The 24,992-nt window shown below is 35.8% G+C and overlaps 1 protein-coding gene across 10 annotated transcripts in view; it reads left to right on the top strand.

Moving 5' to 3' along the window:
* The window catches only part of LOC118184991 (sodium channel protein para-like), a 610,313-nt gene that overhangs the window by 470,256 nt on the left and 115,065 nt on the right, over positions 1 to 24,992 (top strand). For all 10 annotated transcript variants that reach the window (XM_085811116.1, XM_085811114.1, XM_085811112.1 and 7 more), the window contains one exon: positions 744 to 917. In XM_085811116.1, the coding sequence (XP_085667242.1) occupies positions 744 to 917 (174 nt within the window). The remainder of the gene's footprint in view (positions 1 to 743; positions 918 to 24,992) is intronic.

Here is a 24,992-nt window from a genome sequence, read left to right as displayed (position 1 = left end):
AAGTTTGAGGGAGAGCATCCCGGGGTTGTGGTCTGAGGGTCCCCCACCCCTCTTCCCTATCACCAATCAACGCGAGAAAACTTTCGGCTCACCATATATTTAGAATGCCCCATCACTCAGAGACACTATACATTTACAAACATCAATGCCTTCTTCGGGATTCGAACCCGAGCCTTTCGGTACTGCAAGTAGGCTTCCCTAGCCACTATACCATTTGGGCGGCTTTCTTTCTATTGCTTCTAAATTTTAAAAACTTAAGTACTGGCCTTCATGACTTAATAAATTTTAAAAAAATCATGCAATAACTTAGAAGCATTGAGGAAAGATACGTAATAAATACAGCCACCACTAGAAAGACACGAGTTAAAAATTTAATAACAGACTGTTTTACGAAAAATGGATCATCAAAATTGCAGCACTTGCTACTTATCACTATTCTTCTTATCAGCATTGCTTCTTATCACTTATGTGTTTTATTGATTTTGTAATAAAAAAACAACAATCTAGCTTATCTAAAATCTGTTAATTTATAATTAGTTAGGCAACATTAAAGCTTCCAAAGCACAAAAAAGTGTCTTATATCAGAATTTAAACATATTTGTCAATACACTATATTTAAATTAGGATTTAAGTAACTTCTCTTAATAATCTGAGGTCTTGAAAGTCATTCAAGTATGTACCAAATTTTCATTCCATTTTTGATATAGTATTATGATTAATCATTCATTTTTTTTTCTTTACAGTTCTTCACAGCAACATTTGCAATAGAAGCAGGCTTGAAATTAATAGCAATGAGTCCAAAATTTTATTTTCAAGATGGCTGGAATATATTTGATTTCTTTATAGTAGCTTTATCTTTGATAGAATTATGTTTGGAAGGCGTTCAAGGATTGTCAGTATTAAGATCATTTAGGTTGGTAAGTATATTTGGATATTAATCCCGATTAACGAGAAATGCACGAACGTTTCCTATTTTCAGATCTAGTAAAATTTAACTAAAGGAAATTTAGTTAAAGTAGTTGGTTGTAGTACTCAGTTAAAGAAAATTTAGTTAAAGTAATTAGTTTAGTAAAGTTTAGTTAAATTAAAGGAAGTTTTAATTAAATATCTGCAACATAAAAATGATATTTTTTAAAAAGTTACAATAAAAATGAAGTAGAAATTTTATAATATGAAATACAATTATCTGAAACTCTGCCATATTTAAATAGCAAGAACTGGAATATAAAATTTGAAAACAAAACACAGGGGCTTCTTTTAGAACTGATCTATTTCATTGGACTGTAGTTTTGTTAAAAAGTTTCTGATTTTGATGCGATTTGTGGCAAAAGACTGAGGAAGGATGAGAATTTAGTGGTCTGTCCCGTGTTTTGATATGCAACGCCAAAAAAAAGGAGAAATAACGAAAACCGCGAAATTCCATTCGAGCACATTTTTAATGAATTTGTAGAGCAGCTTGATGACGTGGACCTGACAGATATGTATTACCAGTATGATGGTGCCACATGCCACGATTCAAAACAAAGTATGGATTTGATTAGGAGTTTCTTAAGGGACCGTATTATTTCCAAAGGTTTTTGGCTTCAGCGGAAACCAGATCTATCGTCCACAGAATTCTTCTAACGGAGTTTTCTGAAGGGCGGCGTCTATTGCAATAAATCACTGACAATGTACGAATTAAAGGTCAACATTTCTAGGGAAACTGCAAACATCACTGCCGACACATTTCGGAGTGTTGCAGCCAATATGGAGAGGAGAGTTCTGTTATGCCTACGCCAGGAGGTTGGTCAATTTCAGCGCCTAGTGTAGGGTATGCGATTATAAGCGTTTATAAACATTTACAAACCTTTACTAGTCACGTTTGGTATGCCACATGGCAATCAGAAATTTTAAGAATGTTTTATAGGCGCAAGCCGTCCCTTTTTGTATAGCAATCCGCGGGTTTCGTTATTCCTCATTTCTTCTTTTTTTCGGTGTTGCACGTCAAAAACCGGGACGAGCCATTAAATTCTCATCCTTCCTAAATCTTTTGCCGCAAACCGCATTAAAATCAGATCTTTTTAATAAAACTACAGCCAAATGAATTAGATCAGTTCTAAAAAATCACCCTGAATTTTTAAAGAATAATTGAAATCACTAATGTTAAACGAGTTCTAAATTTATCCAGATTACAAACAATAAACTATTTCAGGTTAAAACAATAGACTTTTTTTTTTCAAATTTTTAAAACGATTTAAAGTGTTTAGATTTCCCCGTACAAAAGAGCAATTATAAGTTTTGAGCTCAAAATTTTATTTCGTGGAAAAATATGAAGTATTGTAGAGTTTTACTTTATATTTCTAATAGTTATTTTTATTTTGGAACAAACATTTCCTTTACCTTTTAGTTTCATACCTACGTTTCCCTATCAGAATGAATTTTCAGGATTACGATTTATGCAAATAAGGTAGAAACGAGTGTTTTAGCTGAAGTATAGGTTACTTCAGGAGAAGAGCCGCGTTCTGAATTTCGTCCACTTTGCTGCTGTTAGTATGAGCTTGCTAGTCTACTGCCGTACTTAATATGTCGGTGATCCTCAAAGAATAGGCCAACTACGCGAACTGATACTGCGCAACTTCGGCTGATTCATTTGATTTAGTATTAGATTAGTATATATTTTCTATTGAGTTAAAGCCCAGGTGAAGACTTCTTATGCATCCGAGAGGACCCAACTGTTAAGTCATTTTGAGTTAGAATAAAAGGGTATTTTTAACTCTTCTTTGGACTTATGATAAAAGAACTCAGCAAGTAGTCGTTATATAGTTCTGTTCTTCAGTATTCTAGCTTACAGGAAACTCTATTTCAGCCAGAATACTACAGTATATAAAAATAAACTGAGTAAAGCATGTGCACAAAAAGAAACTCTCTATAATTTTGGTTGATGCACTTAAAAGTTTTGACATTGTTTTCTGCAATGAACGATGTCCGATCACTTCTATTAAGTACTGTATTTGGTCTAATCTACTTAAAACACCAAACCGATCAAACCGAATTATCCTGATTTAAAGAAAATATTGAATATGTGGCCTAATTAATCCGCATATTTGGAATTTTACTGCATTTACATTTAATGTCGAATTTAAATTAATCATTTATTAAGAAATTTATCTTGTGTTGAAATATTTAAGAAAAAGTAAACATTATGCATATGATATTCAAATTAAAAACGTTTTAGTACCAAAACTAGTACCTCTGCGGGGTAACTATGTGAACCTTCTAAAAGAAAATTTTGAGTAAGAAATAGTTACTAATAATACATATGATGTGTGCATTAAAATTGTCCAGATTCTGAATTTTAATAACTGAAATATTTCTAAATACAAACCAGAAAGAAATATCCAGAACCTTTGGAAGAGAATTACAGAAATCCATCAGTATGATATTCACATTTAAGAAGTTTTAGTGAGACATATTAATACGCAATTTTCTTTTTTTTTTTTTTTTTTTTTTTTTTTTTTTTTTCGTTTTAATTCGCAGATTGATTTTTATATAAATTATTTCTCATCTCTTCTATCATATCCTTCTTCTTGGGCGTGTAGATTCTGGATATGTATGTAATTCCTACCGTAGACGTATTCGTAATGTGGGCATTGCATAAAACAGCCCTTTTAACGGCACAAAACTTTATTAACACACAAATAAAAATAATAAGTACAAACGATTAACATACAAGTATAACTGCGTAGTTTGCATCCAAGCTGACATACAGCACGTTTCCTTCGTTACTTCGCTACTACCTACTAACTACTCTTCTCTAGTAAGTCTCATGAGAGAGAGGCGTTGCAGGCCGTTCGGCTAAACTGCGCATGCGTGGTCATCACGTCATGACACCTCCCCTCGAAAAGATTTGATTGCGTCTTTTAATGGCCTGTCAAATCCACATATATAACCATTTCTTGAAACAAAATAAAAAAACATTCATGAAATTTTCGAACTTAATTAACCAATTCTTACCATTTTAAATTAAAATTACTTCAACATAGATTCAGTAATCCTATTCATTTAAAAGGATGTAACATTCAATTAACTTTTTAAACGTAAATCCTTCACATAATTGTAATCATATAAGCAGTTATCATATAAACGATAATACAAATCAATTATTTCATAAACGAGATAATACAAATCAATTATTTAAAATTAAACATAATACTTTAGCAAACCCTGGCTAAATCTTTAAACATATTACATAACGTTAGGGAAAAAAATTAGCATTTTAGCTCAAAAAAAAAATTCAAACTAAACAGTCAAAATGTCTTATAGTTTAGTTCATAACGTCTGTCATGCTCCCAGTGAGAGGCAGTCAATCGAGATAACGAATCTGCATTAATATGATCTTTTCCTTTCCGGTATGTAATCACTGCATGAAATCGCTGTAATGCTAAAGACCAGCGTTGTAAACGAGAACTTTGTGAAGAACATTCGGTGAGAAATCTGAGAGGGTTATGTTCACTAATGATGACTATCTCAGAACTAGAGATATAAGCTTCAAACTTCTTCAGGGCAAAGATAACGGCAAACGCTTCCTTTTCAATTAACAGCGTAATTTCTTTGTGTCTCGGTCAACTTTTTACTAGCGAAGGCTATTGGGTGTTCTACACTATTTTCATCTTGTTGAGCCAAACAAGCTCCTACAGCGTATGCCGATGCGTCTTCGTAAATGATGAAAGGTAAACTAAAATTTGGAGAGTAACATTTAGGGGCATTGCAAATGGCATGTTTTAATTGAATAAACGCTTCATCGTGTTCCTTCAGCCAAGTAATTTCGTTCGAAGCCCTTCTTTTTGTTAACGCCGTTAAAGGCTGTGTTATCGCAGAAAAATTGGGTACGTAAGACCGGTAATACAATAATAGTCCTAAAATACTTCTTACATCTTTCTTAGTACGGGGAACTTCTAAATTCTGTATGGCTTCAACTTTTCCTGGGTCAGGTTCGTGTGAACCGGAACCAACTACGTGTCCTAAAAATTTGATTTTATGCTAAAAATTTGATTTTGCTAAGTCACACTTATTGAAATTAACCGTGAAATTTGCCTTTTCTAGCGTACTTAAGACTTTGTTAAGATGTTTCAGACGTGTATTCCAGTCATCAGAAAATATAATCACGTCATCAATATAAGAATCGGCATAGTCATTATGTTCGGCGAGAAGTTTGTTCATAGTTCTCTGAAAAGTTGCGGCTGCATTCTTTAATCCAAAAGGTAAAACTACAAAGGCATATTGTCCTCTGTGGGTCACAAACGACGTCAAATGTTGGCACTCGGGCTTCAGTCGTATCTGCCAGTACCCTTTAAGAAGATCAATCAAAGTGATGTATTTGGACTTTGACACTTGGTAAAGTAGGTCTACAGTGTTTTTCATCGGGAAGGCATCAGTTTCCGTCTGTGAGTTCAGGTATCGATAGTCCACACATAATCTCACAATTCCGTCTTTTTTTTTATACACAAACTACCGGATGTGCATATTCACTCTCCGACTCAACAATTAGCCCTAGCTGCAATAGCTCATCTATTTGTCGATCAACTTCATTTCTTAGAACTTCAGGTATTCGATACGGTTTCTGCTTTCTTGGAATACTTCCAGGTTTCAGTTTGATGCTGTGTTCTCTCACATTGGTGATTTTCGGAATACCAGTTCTTAGGTTCTTATGCCTTCTTAAAATTTCCATAAGTTCTTTCTTCTTATGCAGTTCAAGGTGCGTAAAATCACATTCTTCATTAAAATAGTGTTCTTTTGCTTTCCGTGGAACAATTCTTGGAACGCTTTCAACTTCGCCGAAGTCGATATATGTATCATATATCACACCGACATTATTCACAGCGGTATTGAACTCTCGTATCTTGTTTGCGTGAACGTGCTTCGATGAACTGTCAGGCATTTGTACTATGTAACTATAATCAGTATGCTTTTTGATGATCGTAGCAGGTCCCGTCCATCTGCCATAAACTTTGTTTTGGCTATCAGGGATTAAAACTATAACCTTGTCACCTTCCTTGAATTCTTTATGACCAGTCTTTAGGTTACGGTAGAATGCATAAGCTTGTTGCTTTCCAACATCTGTAAGTCCTGCATATTCAGCAGCTTTTTTCCAATTTCGTCTTCAAATCATTCAGATAATCGGTAACTGAACTTAACTGTCCATGAAGAACAGGAGTTTCATTAGTCCATGACGTTTTCAAAATAGACAATGGGCCATTAGGACGTCTTCCATAAAGCATTTGGAAAGGACTAACCCCAGTCGTAGCATTAGGAACTTCTCGATAAGCCCAAAGTAAGTACGGTAGATGTTTCTCCCAATCTTTGGAATGTTCTCTAATGGTACGATGTATCATTACCTTTAAAACAGCATTAAATCTTTCTACCAGGCCATTTGAACTTGGATGATAAGGAGTCGAGAATCTTGGGGACGATCCGATCCTTTTCAAAAACTCTTGAGTCAACGAAGCAGTAAAATTAGTTCCTTGGTCTGAAGCAACAATCTGAGGAATTCCTGTGCGTGAAAAGATTTGCAACAATGCATCGCATGTTGATTTGGCATTTAAATTCTTCAATGGCACCGCTTCGGGCCACCTTGTACATTGATCAACAGCACATGGCACATATTTGTAACCTCTACAGCTTGGCTCTACAGCTCCTAGGATATCCACATTAATTACCTGGAATGGTTCTTTAGGACGTGTTACTGGCGTAATCGGAACTTCATCAAATGGACGCTTTTTCGCTTGAAGTTGACTAGAAGTACAAGGACTGCAGTATTCATTTACATCTTTCTTGATTCCAGGCTAATAGAACGAATATCTCAAACGTTCGGCTGTCTTCTTGGTTCGCAGGTGACTTCCCCATAAGCTAGAATGAGCTAAGTCCAAAATTTGTTTTCTTCTTTCTTTAGAAACGACTGACTGGTAAACTCTTTCTCCTAGAACTTTATCTTTATGATACAAAAAGTTGTCAATAAATATAAAGTTATTACTTCCGTTCTTAACATTTTGCCAGCATGTTTTTAAAGATGGGTCATTCATTTGTTGCACTCGAAACAGTTCTGAATCCGAAACACATTGATCGTGTCTCGTGCTACCTTTGGAATCATCCTTACCTGTATCTTCATATACAAGAGCACAACATTCTATTATCTTCTTAACAGTTTCATTACATTTTTCATTAATTAGGTTTTCCCTATCATAGTTAAGTATTTCGTCAAAATTTTCAGTTTCATGAAAAGGCACTTCACCGAAACTATCAGTAGCAATGTTTACATTTCTACATTCAAAATTAAACTTTCTTTTATCATCTCCTCTTAACTCATTAAAAACAAAAATAGGTGACATAAATTTATCATTTTCAGAATACATTACTAAAGGTAGGTTAATGAGAGGAGATTTTAAAGCTTGCCCGAAAGCTGACGTGAGGATAACACTTCCATGTGGTGTACGGTATTTTTCTGGTACAATGTCGGCCTTGACAACGGTTAATTGAGTGCCTGTATCTGCTACTGCATTAATTAATTTACCATCACATATAAGTTTAACGGTTGGCAAGTCATCTATTAATTCTTTAACTTCTTGATTTGCAGTAAAATATTCAGAAGAAATCTTTGCAGTTACGGCGTTAGAATTATTCTTAGTTTCTTCTTTAGCAACCCTTTCCTTATCTTCATGCAACAATATATTATGATACTTAGAATTACATTTTGAATATTTTAATTGAGAAGGGCAATTTTTTGTTCTACAGTTCCTTTCAAAACAAAGAAAGCACCGATTAGAAGCCCTTAAACTCTTTTTCCTTTCTTCCGGAGACATAACGCATTTTTCCGAAGCATGATTTTCCCTTTCGCAAAATAAGCAAGGGAAAGTTCGAACAACTGCAATTTTGCTTACATTAGGGGAATAGCTGGCGCCAAATTTGTTGGCGTTGAATGAATTCCGAGTGGGGAAGTTGTTTCGCTTTTCATTTGGTTGTGAATGCCTTCCAAGAGAATTAGCGTGACTCTTAGAATAAAATTAATTTAATGAAGTTCGTTCGCGACTTTCAATTTCCCGTTTTAGAAATTTCATGAAGTTGTCGACATTAAAAGTTTCCTCATCTGCGTTTTGACGAGAAAAGTCAAGCGTTATATCCTGAGGTATGCATTTCATTAACAAAGGGTATAGTAAATTTCCATACAATTCGGTCTTGACCCCTATCGAATTTAGTGACCTTAATTGTACGTTGCAGGTGTCAATAATTCCCTCAAAAAATTAATGTCATTAGAACTTCGGACAGGCCGTAAATTTAAAAGTTTATGCATGTAAGATAAATAAGGAGATCTTTTCGACCATATCTCTCTTTGCGAATTTTAAAAGCTTCGTCGTAGTTTTCTGGAGATAAAGAAAAGCCTTCTATTGTTTTTAAAGCTGCACCGCCTAACAGGCTAAGCAAGTAATTAAACTTATCTACTTTAGATAGTTTTTCGTTTTGATTTATTGCCGTGTCAAAAGAATTGTAAAATGTCTGCCTCATTTCAGCATTCCCATAAAATTTATGAATCATAATATTTGGCAATTTAACATTATAATCAGAACTTTTATCGACACCAGAAATAGATAAATTGTTACTATCATTAGAAGAACCATTAGAAACTAGCGAATTATTGCTATTTCTTTTTTCTTTCAATAATTGTGCCTCTAACGCTCCATTTCGCAATCTTTTCTTCGTATTCCAAGGTACTTTCGATTTCGGTTTCAATGTTATTAACATCAGTCAAAGTTTTCATTTTTTCGTCTAACGTTCTCAAAGAAATAGCTTTTACTTTTAAAATTTCCAGTGATTCTTCAAGGTCTTCAAGGTTACCGGCTGCAATTAATGATTCAATAGCATTTGTTTAGTATTGGCTGAACGAATAAATTTCCGTTCTTTCTTAGATTTCGTTAGCTCTTCAGCCATTTTTGTAACCTTGAATTCCACTTTGCCACAAAATAAATTGAACAAATTTCTTACCTTTTTGAAGACTCACTTACGCATTTATCCGTGAACTTTGCAGAATGACATATCCTCCTGTTCCGACACCACTGTCATATCCTTCTTCTTGGGCGTGTAGATTCTGGATATGTATGTAATTCCTACCGTAGACGTATTCGTAATGTGGGCATTGTATAAAACAGCCATTTTAACGGCACAAAACTTTATTAACACACAAATAAAAATAATAAGTACAAACGATTAACATACAAGTATAACTGCGTAGTTTGCATCCAAGCTGACATACAGCACGTTTCTTTCGTTACTTCGCTACTACCTACTAACTACTCTTCTCTAGTAAGTCTCATGAGAGAGAAGCGTTGCAGGCCGTTCGGCTAAACTACGCATGCGTGGTCATCACGTCATGACAACTTCCCTTTCTAAACTTCAATTGCTCCAAAAAAAGAGGGAATTTTATCTGACTCAGAAACGATACAGATTTATTCAAAATGTATGCCAATCTAATGTTTCCTTTTTTACTAATTTTTAAGTTTGTATGTTTTCTCGAATAAATCATAGTAATGAATATACTAGCCGAGCCATAGTAATAAAAACAAATACTTACTTCACAATGAAAATACCAAAGTAAAAAATAAACTTGTAATCTGTTCTTAGAGTGCGAATTAAAACCTCTGCAATATATAAATTTTAATAAAAAGCGGTTTTTATCTATGCGAAATATTCTCCTGTATATGTTCAAGATATGTAAACTATACATGGATTGAAAACTCCTAGCTTCCTACTGGAAGAATTTTAGATATGAGAAGAGTAGTGGAATGGAATGACTTCCTGTTTGGCACTGATGTTAGTCGCCGCTTCTTTGGCGAGCCGATCTGCAGCTTCTTTGTTTTCGAGGCCTTCTTAGGCTTTTCCCGACACTGGTTTTATATTTTAGTGACCTAAGGAGCCTTTATATTTCAGCTATGAGGGGTGAGATGTGCTTGTGATCATTGATAGGCATAAGTGATGACATGATTTTTAGCAGTACATATTATGATATCAGTGCTGTTACCTGTTGATGCGTGTTTGTCTGTGTTGATTGCTAAAGCTTGCGCTTGGAAGATATAGTTGTATATATATGGAAGATATAGTTGTATATATATGGAAGATATAGTTGTATATATATGGAAGATATAGTTGTATTGGAGGAGATGACCTTTCCACGTTCGGGCTATGTTGTCGTCTTTGTACCAGGCGTATGGGCTGCCCACTCCTTCATCTGATTTTGATTCATCAGTAAAAATTATGTTTGACCCTTATGGGATGATAGCCTTCTTGTTTCTTAAACAGGCTGGCAAGTACCTTCACCTATCCTAAGCGAACCGGCTGCCCTGCCGGTGGAGAAAGAAAGAAAGCCTTCTTGTTTTGTCGCCGTAGTTATTAGCATTCCTATGCCTTCATGTCCTGGGTACTATGGGTGGTGTTTGTTCACTTGTCATTCGTACTGAGTAGGACTGTAAAGGATGTTAGGTAATGAGGAATCCCTTTGAAGCTGTATGCCCGTGTGTAAGTTGCTTCTTTTCCACGCTTAGGTGCAGTATAGCAGACCCACGATGGCAAACGCAAAGCTGCTGGCTGATGTTCTGTACGCTTTAGACAGGATAAGTGAAAATGGGCGTGGGATCACTGATGAATGTTTTCGCTTCCTAGTTCTCATAAGAAAATACCAGACTGCTGCAGCATTGAGGACAATTTTCTTCACCACCATTGGGGAGAGTATATTTTGTGTGTGGGGATATTGTATCTAATTGGCAATATGAAATTGGCGATCCTTCCGGGTTATTTATTACATTTGTCTTCAAACGAAGAGTTTGGATGTGTCAGATCCAGATTAGATCTTTGTCTCACGTCAGTCTCATATATTCTTTTCCTGCTCTACTTTGATGTGTTCCACTTACAGCTTGATACAAAGTTTCCTGGAGAGTTTTCTGCCTCTCATTGGAATAACGATGGCCACTGATTTTATCAGGTTCTGTGTTCCTCCTTACTTGCTTTGGGAACATTAAATGTCCTGACTCGGAACAGGCAGCTTACTAAAGCTATGTTCAATAAATTTGGGAAGTAGACAATACACACAGGAAGGGTATACGAAACCCTTTATTTTTCTCTCTTTACAATGATTTCCGGACTTCGGAATACAGAGACCAACCACTTGTGGTCTGAACGTAAGAATATAAAAATATTAACTAAACTCTAACTAAACTTAACTTTGGATTAATCAAACAAGTGCCTACTCCAAGATTGGCCGTATATTATCAAAAAGCCGTATATAGTACAGAGAACTGCTAACACTACGATACGTTTAAAATTATCAAGAGGATTAAACCTTTGGCCTTGAAGGCAACCAGCAACCGAGTAAAACTACTATGGCAAGCGGCCTGCTTCTAATAGCTCCTTCCTCTCTCTTGCTTGGCAAAAAGCCACAACTTAACTACTTGGCGTTCGCAAGACAAATTTGCATAAATAAGTTAAAGCTTTTAATTCTGGCCGGAAGTAGAAAATAAGAAGGGATAGTAAAGATTTAAAATAAAATAAACGTTAGTAAAACTTAAGATCCTTACATACTTCCCGCCAGAGTTAATTAGTTTGAAACTGAGGTCTAAAACGACCTTGTTGAAAACTTTTAGCTCTAGAATCTAACGCGAGGCCAATCTTTTACAAACATTTCTCACTAGAAACTAGAAATTTAAAAAAAAAATCGTTTTTTTACATTATCAACTCCATGGACAATTACTTTTCATCTGTACTGCATCTAAACAGGAGTTCTTAGTTGAAATCTGGTTCCTTCCAGAGTAGTTTAACGAAATGTTACACAATTAAATGGCAAGTAACATGAACACTTATATTTATCTTAACATTCTTATTTCATTCATGATGTTATTTAATTATCTCCCCGTGCTCTCTGATATGTGTTGTAAAGGAAAACACCAAACACGAACGTGTTTATGTACAAGTGTTCAACACTACCGCCTGCAATCAAAACACTAACTGTTAAAATTCAACATAACAAGACCTCATAACACACCTTATATTCATCTCTAAACCCTGAGGTACTATTCTGAAAGTGGCTAACTCTGAAGTGTAGCGTCAGAGAGCCTAACTACATTCATTCAACCTTTAACACATATTCACAATAATTTGCTCTTTTTACAGTCACACGAATAAGTTAAAATTTTTTGGCATTACTTCACTTTTAACATATCACAGTATTTCTTAACGTTTAAAATAACAGTTCACATTGTACATAAGGACATATTAACATGCCATTAATTTTACGCATTTTAAAACATACATTAGTATTACATTGTTAACTTCTATTCTTTTCCAAGCAAGTGCCAATTCTTCTACATTGAAATACTACATTTCAAAATTCTTTCAGACTAAAACTTCTTTCTTGCAAGAATCTTTTAAATAAAATTTTATACAATAACTTTTACAATATTCAAGTATTTACACATTCCTATTATGCATTAATTTTAGTTTTACTCGCGAGTAATTGAAAAACATAATACCAAAATAGGTAACAACTCATTTCTCGCCTTTTTGGCGATAAAGTTAGACCTCACATGAGGTAAAACGTCTTGAATTCTGCCACTTGCAGTAAGAATGAAAGATTAACTTAAGGTTTCAAAGTAACATAAAGTTTTACTTATCTTTGTGATATTCGGACATCCTTTTTTTCTGCCCAGTCCTGGAAGGTAGCGCAGATTACGGTTTGGTTTATCTTCCTTCTTGTGCGGGTTCGCCCTTCAGTTCCTTCCTCCATGAGCTTTCTTTTCCTTCCAGTTTGGTCACCCTTGAAGACCTTTTTAGCCTCTGCCTGTGGTCTCGGCCGTTTGATGGCAGCTGGTCTTGGCGGAACCGGGACGACTCTCTCTCGTTCCTGCTTGGATCTCGTTGCTGGCTGTTCAAATTTTTCTTGCTTCTTTGCATCTGCAGCTGGTGTTCCTTCATCAATTCGTCGACATTTGCTGCGTAGACTCCTATCCGACGGGTAGATCTTCCGTTTTAGAGCCGGGTTATAGTTGCCGTCATTTCTTCTGGCTCTCTTTGCATTCGTCGTACTTCTCCCTTCTTCATTCTGGGGGTGATCGTGCTTTCTCTTTTCTGGTCAGTGGAACGGCTTCTTATTCTTGTTACCTTCAATTTTCCAACGGGGAAACTTTCTTTTCAATTGCTCCTGCCTCCTAATGGCTTGCCCTTGTGATTGTCATTGTTCCACCTCTGGAGCTTGTGACTGCAGTGCCTGCCGTGCCAGATCCTGCAAAAGATCTTTAAATATTTGCATTTTATTACGATTATAGAATGGATTTATCTGGTCAATGTTTGCAGAGCATGATTCACCATTCCTGGCTTTTAACACCACTACAGCCTGAGTTATTTTTTCTATGACATATGGTCCTTCAAATCGTGGAAAACATTTGGCAGTTTTATCTTCTGGTGCTGAAGAAAGTGAATGCTTAATTTTTAACACTTCATCTTCTACTTTATAAGTTGTTACTCCCCGTCGTTTCATATCATAATAAAGTTTCTGTTTTCTCTGTGCTACTTCAGTGTTCTTTTTTACTTCTTTAATTAATTTTTCTATATCGCCCATTTTAAATTCTGGGGCTCTTTGTTGAACATAAAATAATTTATCTAACGGCATTATAATCTTTCTACCTAAAAATAACTCAGCAGGAGTTTTGCCCGTTGTATCATGTTTTGCGGTCCTAAGGGCGAAAGCTAATTCATTGACATAGTTATCCCAGCTTTCATGAAAATTTTTAACATAACTACGGATAATTTTCACTATATTTCTATTGACCCGTTCCGCTATATTTGATTGCGGCCGATACGGGACCATTTTTAAATGACGTATGCCCACCCTTTTGGCACATGTCTTCAAATATATTACTTACAAATTGAGGACCATTATCCGATATAACTTTTAGGGGCGCCCCGTATTTTAAAATATATTTATTTAAAATAGAATCAGTAACTAATTTCGCGGAGGCTCGTTTTAAGGGAACAATTTCGGTCCACTTACTAAAATGATCAACCATAACAAGGAGATAGCGACTTTTATTTAACTGACTTTTTGGGAAAGGACCCAATAAATCGATGCCAATTATTTCATTTGGAAATTCGGATTTAATGCTATTTAGAAACCCGGCCGGGCGGAAATTAATATAATTAACTGCTTGACATGTTGGGCAGGACTGGACATACGCTCTTGTTAACTTTTGCAGTTCAGGAAAATAAACTGCTTCGCGTACGCGTTGGATGGTTTTTCGAATACCAGCATGTGAAGCTAATGGGGAGTCATGTAACTCCTGCAGTACATTTAATCTAAGACTAGCTGGGATAACGGGTCCAAATTCGTTGTTGGAATTCGTAGTTTTTGTATAAAATAATAGACCATCTATTAGTTCGTAATGGGCCGCCCTATTTCTTATCGCCACAATATCTTGGTGGCTAAAATTTTCAGGATCCTTTAAATACTCATAAATGTTTTTAAATCCAAGATCCTTACTCAGTTCGGTTATTACAGTTTCTCGGGAATGCATCGTACATGCTGTGAGCATTGCCACCTTTACAGTATTACCTTCTTCATCTATTTTTATTCTGGATAGGGCATCTGCTACGATATTTTCCTTTCCGGGGTGTGCTTGATTACCAGATTATACTCTTGTACCTTGAGTGCCCATCTTATTAACCTTGGGGATACGTTTTTCCCTGAGTACAATCTAGTTACCGCCGCATGATCAGAATACACTGTTATTGGCGCCCTTCCAAAATAGACTCGGAACTTTTGCACTGCTTCAGAACTGCAAGTGCCTCTCCTCAGTCGCGGAATAATGTCTTTGTGTTTGATTTAAAGTTCGACTAAAAAATGCCACGGGCTGCTGATTTTGCGAAAGTACCGCTCCTACCGCATAATCCGAAGCATCCGCTGAAATTTCTAAATTCTCATCATTTTTAGGAAATTTCAAAATAGGGACTTGCGTTAATGCTTGCTTTAATTTTTCGAAAGCACTATTGGCTTCGGCCGTCCACGAGAATCTTGCCTTTTTCCTTTTTAACTTTAACAATGGTTCAGAAATAGCTGCAAAATCTTTTATAATGGACCTATAATATGAACAAAGTCCTAGAAAAGAAGAGAGCTTAATCGCCGTATTTGGCGGCGGATACTTTTGCACAGCGATTATTTTTGATTCGTCTGTCTCGATTCCTTTCTGAGATATTTTGTAACCTAAGTATTTTAATTCAGGGGCTGCAAATTTACACTTTTCGACATTAACTTTTAGACCGGCCTCATTTAATAATGAAACCACCTGTCTTAAATCCTGTACATGTTGGTCCAGATTATGACTAGTAATAATGATATCGTCTAAATAGATAAATGTGGACTTTCCAAGAACAGGCCTTAGCACAATGTCCATACATCGCTGAAATGTTGCCGGTGCCCCTGAAAGGCCAAACGGCATACGCAGGAAAGCATAAGTGCCAGACTTGGTTATAAAAGCAGTCTTAGGCACATCTTCCGGTCTAACACCTATTTGAAAATAACCAGTCGTTAAGTCTAAAGTAGTCATGTATTTGGTAGAAGTTATGTTCCTTAGAATTTCTTCGATAATAGGTAACGGATATACCGGATATTTAGTCATGGAATTTAATTTACGATAGTCAATTGCAAAACGCCACCATTTTGGATGTGTTACCGGATAGTCATTGTTTTTCTTACATAACACAACCGGGCTAGCATAACTACTTGAGATGGGCGTTATGATCTTTTTACGTAACATATCTCTAATGTGCCACTCTATAATTTTTTCTTTATTCTTATCATATCGGTATGGTTTGTGGCGAACTGGCAATGAATCTCCGGTGTCGATACTGTGGTTAGTAACTTAAGTAAATCCTGGAATATCACTAAATAACGAAGCAAATTCACTTACCAATTGTCGAATTTTTTGTTGCTCTTCCTTAGGCAGGTGGTCAAGGTTTAACATTGGAGGTTCTGTTTTTTCTTCTCGAACTGGTTTCATCGTCAGTTTAAGGGACGCTTCTTTAAAATCCAGCGTTGCTTCTGCCTCTGAAAGAAAGTCTATCCTTAAGATGATATGTGCTTTTAAATTCTTTACGATAAAAAACATAATCTTTACTTGCTCGTCCTTGATACGAACGTATAACGGTAATTTACCTATGCACTTGCATCTTTCTCCCTGCGCAGCTAACACTGTCGTATTATCCGAATTATGTATGCGGTATTTACGGAAATACTTCCTAAAAAAATCTTCTGCCACACATGAACACTGCGCGCCTGTATCCAGGAGTGCTGTGGCTGGGATGTTATTCACCAACACTTCAATCTTTGGCAGAGTCAAATTTTTCACCATCACTGTATTTAACTTGAAGGAAGAGGGGTTTTCTTGGCCTTCGGATTTCCGCACCCTCCCGTCAGCAGAAATCCGTTTTAGTTTAAATCTTGTTTCTTCCTTTCCATGCCTTCCTTCTTTTTCCACTGGCCTTCAGACTTTTTTTGTGGCTTACTATTGAACTGTCGACGTCGCCGGTTGTTTTTCGATACTCGGGTTTCCTTGCCCACTGATTCGCTTTGCTTCCGTAGCCGTGTTCTTGACTTTGCTGTGGTCCTGGCGCAACAAATTGGCTTCGTTGTTCATACTGGCGTCTTCTTTCAATGTCCGCCGTTCTTCTACTTTCAAACTGGATTGCTAGCTCAAATACCTTTTCCAGTGTAGTCGGATTTCTTAATTCAATAAAGTCTTGCACTTGGGGCAGTAACCTCGGCAAAATCACTTGAATTATCTCAGGATCCGGACGGTTTCCATACAAGAGTTTAAAGACGTGAATTTTTCTTAAAATAAAGGTGGAAAGATTTTCGATTCGTTGCTGATATATGCTGAAAAGTTCCGTTTCTAATCTTGCACGATCTCTTACGACAGGGAAGGCTTTTATTAAGGCGGTCTTAAAATTTTCGTAAGTATAGGTGGGACTTCCCGCTTGACCCAAGAGGCTCCTGCCTATACATTTGAACCAATTAAGCGCTTGGCCCCTCAAAGCGCTGGTAGCTAAGGTGACTTTCTGGAACTCATGCACTGGATACAGCCTGAAGTGGTCATCCAATTTTTCCAAAAAACTGGTTACCGGTGAGTTTCCATTAAATGTTACTTCTGGTTTCATCGATGCGCGCATTATCTGGACGATGTAACCAAATCCTTCCAGGGCGGCAGCTGGCATTTCTGGATTCTGAGCCACTTCTGCAGGCAGCACAGGTTCTTCTTGAAACTCGGCCATGGTTATTCTTCTTCGTCGGGCACCACTAACAGGTTCTGTGTTCCTCCTTACTTGCTTTGGGAACATTAAATGTCCTGACTCGGAACAGGGAGCTTACTAAAGCTATGTTCAATAAATTTGGGAAGTAGACAATACACACAGGAAGGGTATACGAAACCCTTTATTTTTCTCTCTTTACAATGATTTCCGGACTTCGGAATACAGAGACCAACCACTTGTGGTCTGAACGTAAGAATATAAAAATATTAACTAAACTCTAACTAAACTTAGCTTTGGATTAATCAAACAAGTGCCTACTCCAAGATTGGCCGTATATTAGCAAAAAGCCGTATGTAGTACAGAGAACTGCTAACACTACGATACGTTTAAAATTATCAAGAGGATTAAACCTCTGGCCTTGAAGGCAACCAGCAACCGAGTAAAACTACTATGGCAAGCGGCCTGCTTCTAATAGCTCCTTCCTCTCTCTTGCTTGGCAAAAAGCCACAACTTAAGTACTTGGCATTCGCAAGAAAAATTTGCATAAATAAGTTAAAGCTTTTAATTCTGGCCGAAAGTAGAAAACAAGAAGTGATAGTAAAGATTTAAAATAAAATAAACGTTAGTGAAACTTAAGATCCTTACAATTTCTCTGGTAATATTTGCACTTTTTAAGACTGCTGTAGAGAGTAGGCAATTTGCTGATATTTGAATTTTAAGATTGTGATAGAGATCAATAAATTGCGTACATTTTTCTGCTCTCTGCAACAGTCTTAAAATGTTGGAATCTCTCCGTTAAGCTGCGGAATGACATTTTTACAATGCGTGCCACAAGTGCTCCAACGTTGTGCATGTGGATATTGATATCGTTTGATTAGCCTTCGCTGTTAAATTCTGCATTTCAAAGTGGAATTTTCACGGTAGATAAATTAGGAAGTGGTTTGGTTTCGATTAAAATGCATCAAGCAGTTCAAACGTTTCTCATTGAAATGAACAACAAGAGTCTATCAAATCGTTCAGGTCAAATGTTTCACCCTGAAACTGTCAATCTGTTTTCAGGCTCTCCTTTCAGTCATAGCATGCTGTCCATATGTAGCATAAATTTGTCAGGAAGAATCTGCAACAATGGAACCTTTGTTGAACTCATACAGAAGACACTGTCAGAGATGCTTCTTCTTTTCAACTAAAGCTGGATTGCCATTTAGCTGGAAATAACACCATTTGTATTGATAGATACACTGCCTGAAAATGTCTACAATTTGGCATATTAATCTCCATTGCCACCATCAATGACACTCTGAAGAAACACTTTGGAGAGAAACTCATAAACCTACGTAACACCCAGTATTAATTAAACTAAGCGAAAACACTTTTGTTACTAAAATGAAATCTAAAGAATTAGTATAAAATTTAAAGACTTAAATGAATACTTGTTTAGTTTTACTTTACGTACTTAATTTTTTCTTTTAATTGTCAGAAAATGCTGTAATTTAGAATATCCCTAACATTATATTAAGTGTTATATTTTAACACTTTTGCTATAAAAAACATTACTGTATAATGCGTTAATTTATTTTTTGTAATTTTTATAAGGATAACATTATAGCCTCGTTTATCAAAACTAGTAGTTGAGAAGGAAGCATTTCTATAACTATAGCCAAGCTTAACTTTGTACGCATTAATTTCTAGAATAAATTCCGTTTTATGTATTTTTCCATTAATGTAAACTTTAAAACTTCGTTTCTAAACTTTCTTATATTCATATACATCCTACAAAGGAGATAATATGCTTCTGTAATTATGCGGCAAATTTTGTAAAGGGAAATTTTCTATTTTATTACAGTCACTTGTTTTATAACAAATTAATTCACTTTTTAATATATAAATATGCTAAAACGCATCATTTACACTATTGTAGTTTATAGCATGGGAATTTACAAAGAGAAATGCGACTAAAAAGTATCTTCTGTTTGTAAATTATTAGTTTCTGATTTTAGAATTATTTTTAAATACTGCCAATATTATTGAAAGTCCAGTGGATACCTCCTGAGTCGGAGTTCAACACAAATATGTGGCAAAGTTGGTATGTACGGATATGCGCAAAACGTTTCGCACACACATAGTGTAACAGGAAAAGAAACAACATTTTTTTTAAAAAAAGGAACCTGCTACATTCATTCACAGAGAAGCAAAAATTCGTTTGTGATGCATTGCAAGATTCTTGTTAATTTAGCAAAACTTTTTATATGTCCTTATATTGTTCTTTCAAGAAATCATTAAGAAACTTTAAACGACAATATCACTAAGGATAGGTACGTAGCCTTTCTACAACATATGGAGTGACTCGATTAATTTTTAAAGAATTCTGTCTAATAATTTGGTCAGATAGAAGCAAGTTTATTATAGTACTTCATAAAGCGATATATGTTATTATATTATACACTTGGATATTTACAAGTTGCTTACAAAAAAGTAATACTTTATGTGAATGGATCTAATGGACTTCTGTCACTAACATAAGCGAAGTTTAATATATAAATTCGTGCTAGCCAAATCTGTATATTGTAAAAAATGCTACTGATGACGCCCAGTCCTTAACAAGTACTGACCGTTCAGTGCGTGTCAACGAAACCGTAGAAGATAGAGGTAGAACTGGCAGACACACCAGTCTGTCTCCGACTGGCAACCCTGTAACACCTCTAATCCACTAACGATCTTGCTGTACGAGTAAGGAAGAATTCACTTGAATAATGTTCGAGGTAATATTGTATCAAAGGCACCTCGTCGAGAGATCTACCCGGATGATCGCAACAGCTGTTTGTGCACAAAAGAGAAAATAAAACTCTGAGCCACATAAAAGGAGCATTGTTTGCCAGTTGTGTCAGCTTTATTTTACTTCGTCTGTTAAGTTCAAATGTGAGACACTCCATCAGGAATTCACAAAAAAACGCTTCTCTAGGGAATTCTCTTAGATGGGCTGGAGAGCGCTTTTAATGACATTCAAATGCCATGTAACCTTATCAAGATCATGTCAGTTGTGACTTTTTGAATCGAAGTTTGTTGCTTTAACAAATGAGAATGTCGCAGAAGAATAACTGACGGCAGTAAAACCAGCTGAGTAATTTTGCAAGGATCATGTAAATATGTTTGCTGATATTGACAAAATCCTGTTCACCTCTTTCAGAGCAATGAATTTATATCAAGAGAGCAAAATTAGGTTTAGAAGATTAGCTTCTCAAGTGGGTCTTGCAGTACTCAGAGGCCCCCAAATGCTAACAATGACCATCCAAACCTATACTATACAAGGACTTCCTGAACTTATAAACTAAGGATCGTTCCAGCTCAAGAAAGCAGGCAAAGGTTGAATCTATTATGAGACTGAATGTTCCCGTGCGTTACTGTTTGTAAATTATTTTACAAACAGCTTTAAATGTTTACTACTAAGCCTATGTATGTTAAATAGATTCAATTCAGAGAAGTTTGAATTCATTCTTCCTGTTTGTTTTCTTTAATTCCACATGACGGTAGCAAGAAAACAAGCACTGTACGCACAGATAAAAACGATATTTAATTTTCGTATATTATATGATTAGGTCACATTTGGGTCATTAGCAAGCTGTTGCTTAAAAAAAACCAACATAATTATTTTACAGCAATTGCGCGTGCTTTCAATGAAATGACAACCATGCAGACACCAGCGATGGCCCTCCCTTATTACAGCAGTTAGCAACTGTCTGAAACTGGGTGGAGGAGGTAAACATGCAGACAGGAAGCCGGAGAAAATCCCAAAGATTTTCAGTGCGGATAGAATTGGGGGAAAACCACGGCTACGCTATACAAGAAACTTCTTCACTCTCCATTTACTCGTTAATGATACTGGCTCGATGAGTATATGCATTAAAATCCGTAAAGAGGAAAGTAGTACCAAATACTGCAGTGTATAATCACGATTGGGTATAGGACTTTATACTTTGAAGCCATCATTAAATGCCTTTAGAGATATGCAGCTGCGTGTGGTATCTCATTGGACGTAAAGCCCATTACCGTGATGTTTTCACCCCTGAATGTGTCATGTTCGATGATTTTATAAACCTGGTTCCATATGCCGTGTTCTCTTTAGACCCTTAGGAGGATTTTGGAACCATCCACAAGGAGGAAATCAATGAACCATAAGGATAACCAACTGCTGCAGCACATAAAATCACAGTGGGGTGACTTCATATCGATATGCACAACCGTCACAGAAAAGTTTTTAGAAATGTGCAGCAGCTGGGAATAATAACCCATACCGTGATGCTGCCACCTCTGAATGCATCATGTTCGAAGATTTTCAGGACTTGTGCTTCGTTCTGTTCAAGTCCTTATGCGTATGTCATCTAGTTCCAAGGCAAACGTGTGCTCTCCATAAACAGGACGTTGCTATCAATCTGAGGCAATACGATTGAGATTTTGAAGAACAACATTAAGTTTTCCTTTCTGGATCAAACAATTAAATCCAAATATTAAACTTCATATGAAGCCTTGGGCGTACAGTACTAGCAAATACTGTTTTACTAAGTCACTCTGCAACCATGAATGCAAGGTTTGGGCAGGTCCCTTCTCGATTTCAATCGCTCCTGTAGCAGTATACCGATCTTCAGAACAAGTGATAACGCTTGGTCGACTGGCCACAGGTCTCTGGACGTCTCCTTTGGATTGTTTAGAACTCTTTCCACATTCTAGAAATTATCGAATGGTCAACGCCAAAGAAAAGAGCGAGATCATTGATTTATAATCCTTCTGCAATGCGTCCAACACCACGCCAGAAGTCTCTCTCTATCTTTCATTCATATCTATCTGCCATAGAAACACGAATATCATCAAACATAATCCTACAAAAGCTACATACTCTTCATATCAGCATTTAAATGAACCGCCTTAAAACCTTCAGAATGTAGGCATTTTCAGTGACGGCAGAATTAATATATGCTCGGAAACTCAAATGTAATCGGACTATCATAAAGAATATCTTCATCTGCAGCCATTTTCAGCTATTCAAATTCAACTACGCTTTTGAAAATTGCTTGCATTGCGTGCTTAACACTTCTAGAAGCCACTGTATTTAAATATACTATTTTGTAGTTGCCCTGAAATTAACTGCAAGATCGTTAAAAAATTTCCGACTGGATTATTACAGTTTTGCTCATTTTTATATGTACTTCACGGTATTTTAAAGATACAGAGGTGGTTCGCACATTTTTAGTCGATTTTTATTGTAATTACGGATATATTTTACCTAAAAATTTTATGCTTTAAACGTTCTATTTGATAACTATTATTCATCAGTAGCTTTATGCACTGTATTTCGAAGACAATAAAGCCTTATACAGTATCAGATGAGGTATCTTATCGCATTGCCCTCGAACAGATTTCAAAGTTTATGGAGGTTGTAGGTCGACGTTTGGAAAACCCGCTTTTTAAAAGTCCAAACAAGCAAAAATGGATTGGTGACAGATCAGGATATTTAGTAGGAATATGAGTGAAGTGAAAAGAGACCTTTCTTGTTCCATTTTTTTCCAGGTAATTAACAGTATATTCTGATGTGTCACTGCTTACATTGCCTTCATGCAGTCCTACTGATTCATCATCCCATTATGTGTGAAGCGAAGATGTTTCATATTTGAAAATTGGGTATAAAATATGTTTTTGATAACATGTGGAGTTGGTTTTATCATTTTTCTGCACTCTATTTATTTTGAATTTGCCGTTTTATGAAAAACCAACAACAAACTTAAATCCCTTGGAGAAACGTTCTTTAAATTCCTTGAACCATGTTTTAAGATTTTTTCCTCCTATTTAATGATAATAAATGGATCTTTTTTTTATTGCAGTCATTTAAGTCCACCCAATATTTGTCTAGTGTGACAACACTTTTTCATTTTTATCCAGATAAATGTTTCTCATAAAACATTCTACAACTCGTTCTGCGTTCGGCGATATGTCGTGGAGAAAAATGATGCACATTATGTTTTTTCTTCTTTCTTAAGATTCAAACCAGCATTAATCACTTTATTTAGAGCTGACACTGAGCATTTTAAGGATTTTGGAATTTTTTCTTTGACTTGACGGATTTTCTTTTAACATTAAAGATCTTTTTTTGTAACACTCAAAACATTCCGTTTTTTCCTTGGAACATATTTGAAATAATTTTTCCACTTGAAGTTAAATTTTGACGTTTTTTCCTTTGCTGTTGACAATATTACTCATCTTAGCTTTAGATATGTAAACCCATGGCTTTCACTACGTTTTTTTAATAACTATTGGGTTTAAATATCGGTAACAGCAGTTTTTTTTACTTTAAAAAGTTTTATTTTAACAAAACAAAAAAGTAATAAATTTGTCAATAATATCCGAGTTTTTGGACTTTACCCATAGACCCAAGATGTCGAACTATAATCATTTAGCTAAAACTCATTCATTCGGCTTAATTCTTTGACGCGCGTCTTCGTGCAGAAGATTTGAGTGGTTTGGCGCGCGTCTTCTTGCAGAAGTTGATTCAAACCGCTCTTCATCAAACTCATTTGGTCGTCCAGAACAAGCAACGCCTTCGAAGTAGAAATTTCCGTTTTTGAATTTTTCAAACCAGGTTCTTCCAGTTCGTTCAGGCATTGCACCTTCACTTCACAAATCTTTCGGGCAGCTTCTGAAGCATTGGCGCCTCGATTAAATCCAAAAAGAAGAAGGTGTCAGAAGCGCCTTTTTTTTTTTTTTTTTTTTTTTGTGTGTGTGTGTGTGTGTTGACTTGACACTCATTTTAATGATCTGAAAAATAACAAAAATTAGCTCAGATGAAAACGTCAAATACGCCATCTTGTTAGAGGGAAAGATTCTCTTTCGAATGACACGAAACATTATGTCAATACATTTTATTTTTACCGCGTAATTTTAAACACAACATAAACGGCCATTACTCATGTTTCAACACAATAGGATGCGAATAATTTCCTTCGGAAAGAACATAAACATAGCCTTCCATCCTTCGCTTCTTTAAGAGTGAAATTTTGCACGAAAATAAAAAAAATTCTGATGTGTACACGACATGACTTCCTTGTACGGAATATTAAATTATGTGCATTTTTTCTTGCATTTCATTTAAACTTTATTGGATTCAATTAAATCTACTTCTTCAATAGCGCATAAATCACAATAGAATAAATGCACTCTTTAAAATTCAATATATTTGTTTATCATAGCGACACTCTGGCGCTAGGTTCACTTGACAGCGTTATATTTCGTTCATATTATAACTCAGAATGCATATAAATTTATATCATTTGAATCGTTGCCACATGTTCTATTCAAATACTATAATAAATCTAGAACGATGTATAAAAGAAATTAAGCAAACAAAACAAAAAAGAAACAAATTTTCACAGACGATTCTTTATTTCTCATTCAATTAATTCAGTTCTCACTTCCCGACAAGGCCAAAATACATAAAAACTCAAACTATCTATATTTAAAATTACGAAGTAAATCTTAAACATTTATTTCCTCGAATAAATTCTATGACCGATTAAACATGATTTAATTCCCAATAATAAAAGAAGGCGTTATCTTTGTTGTTGCGAAGCTTAGTTTCTCTGGATTGGCAACAAATCCGCTATTTTGCGAAATTTAAAATGTAAACAAACATGTCC

The sequence above is a fragment of the Stegodyphus dumicola genome, chromosome 2 (genome assembly GCF_044657685.1).
Source record: "Stegodyphus dumicola isolate Sdum_Otavi_A_Nest chromosome 2, ASM4465768v1".
Taxonomy (NCBI): domain Eukaryota; kingdom Metazoa; phylum Arthropoda; class Arachnida; order Araneae; family Eresidae; genus Stegodyphus; species Stegodyphus dumicola.
Note: the sequence above shows the minus strand (reverse complement) of the source record. Positions and strands in the feature narration are given on the sequence as shown.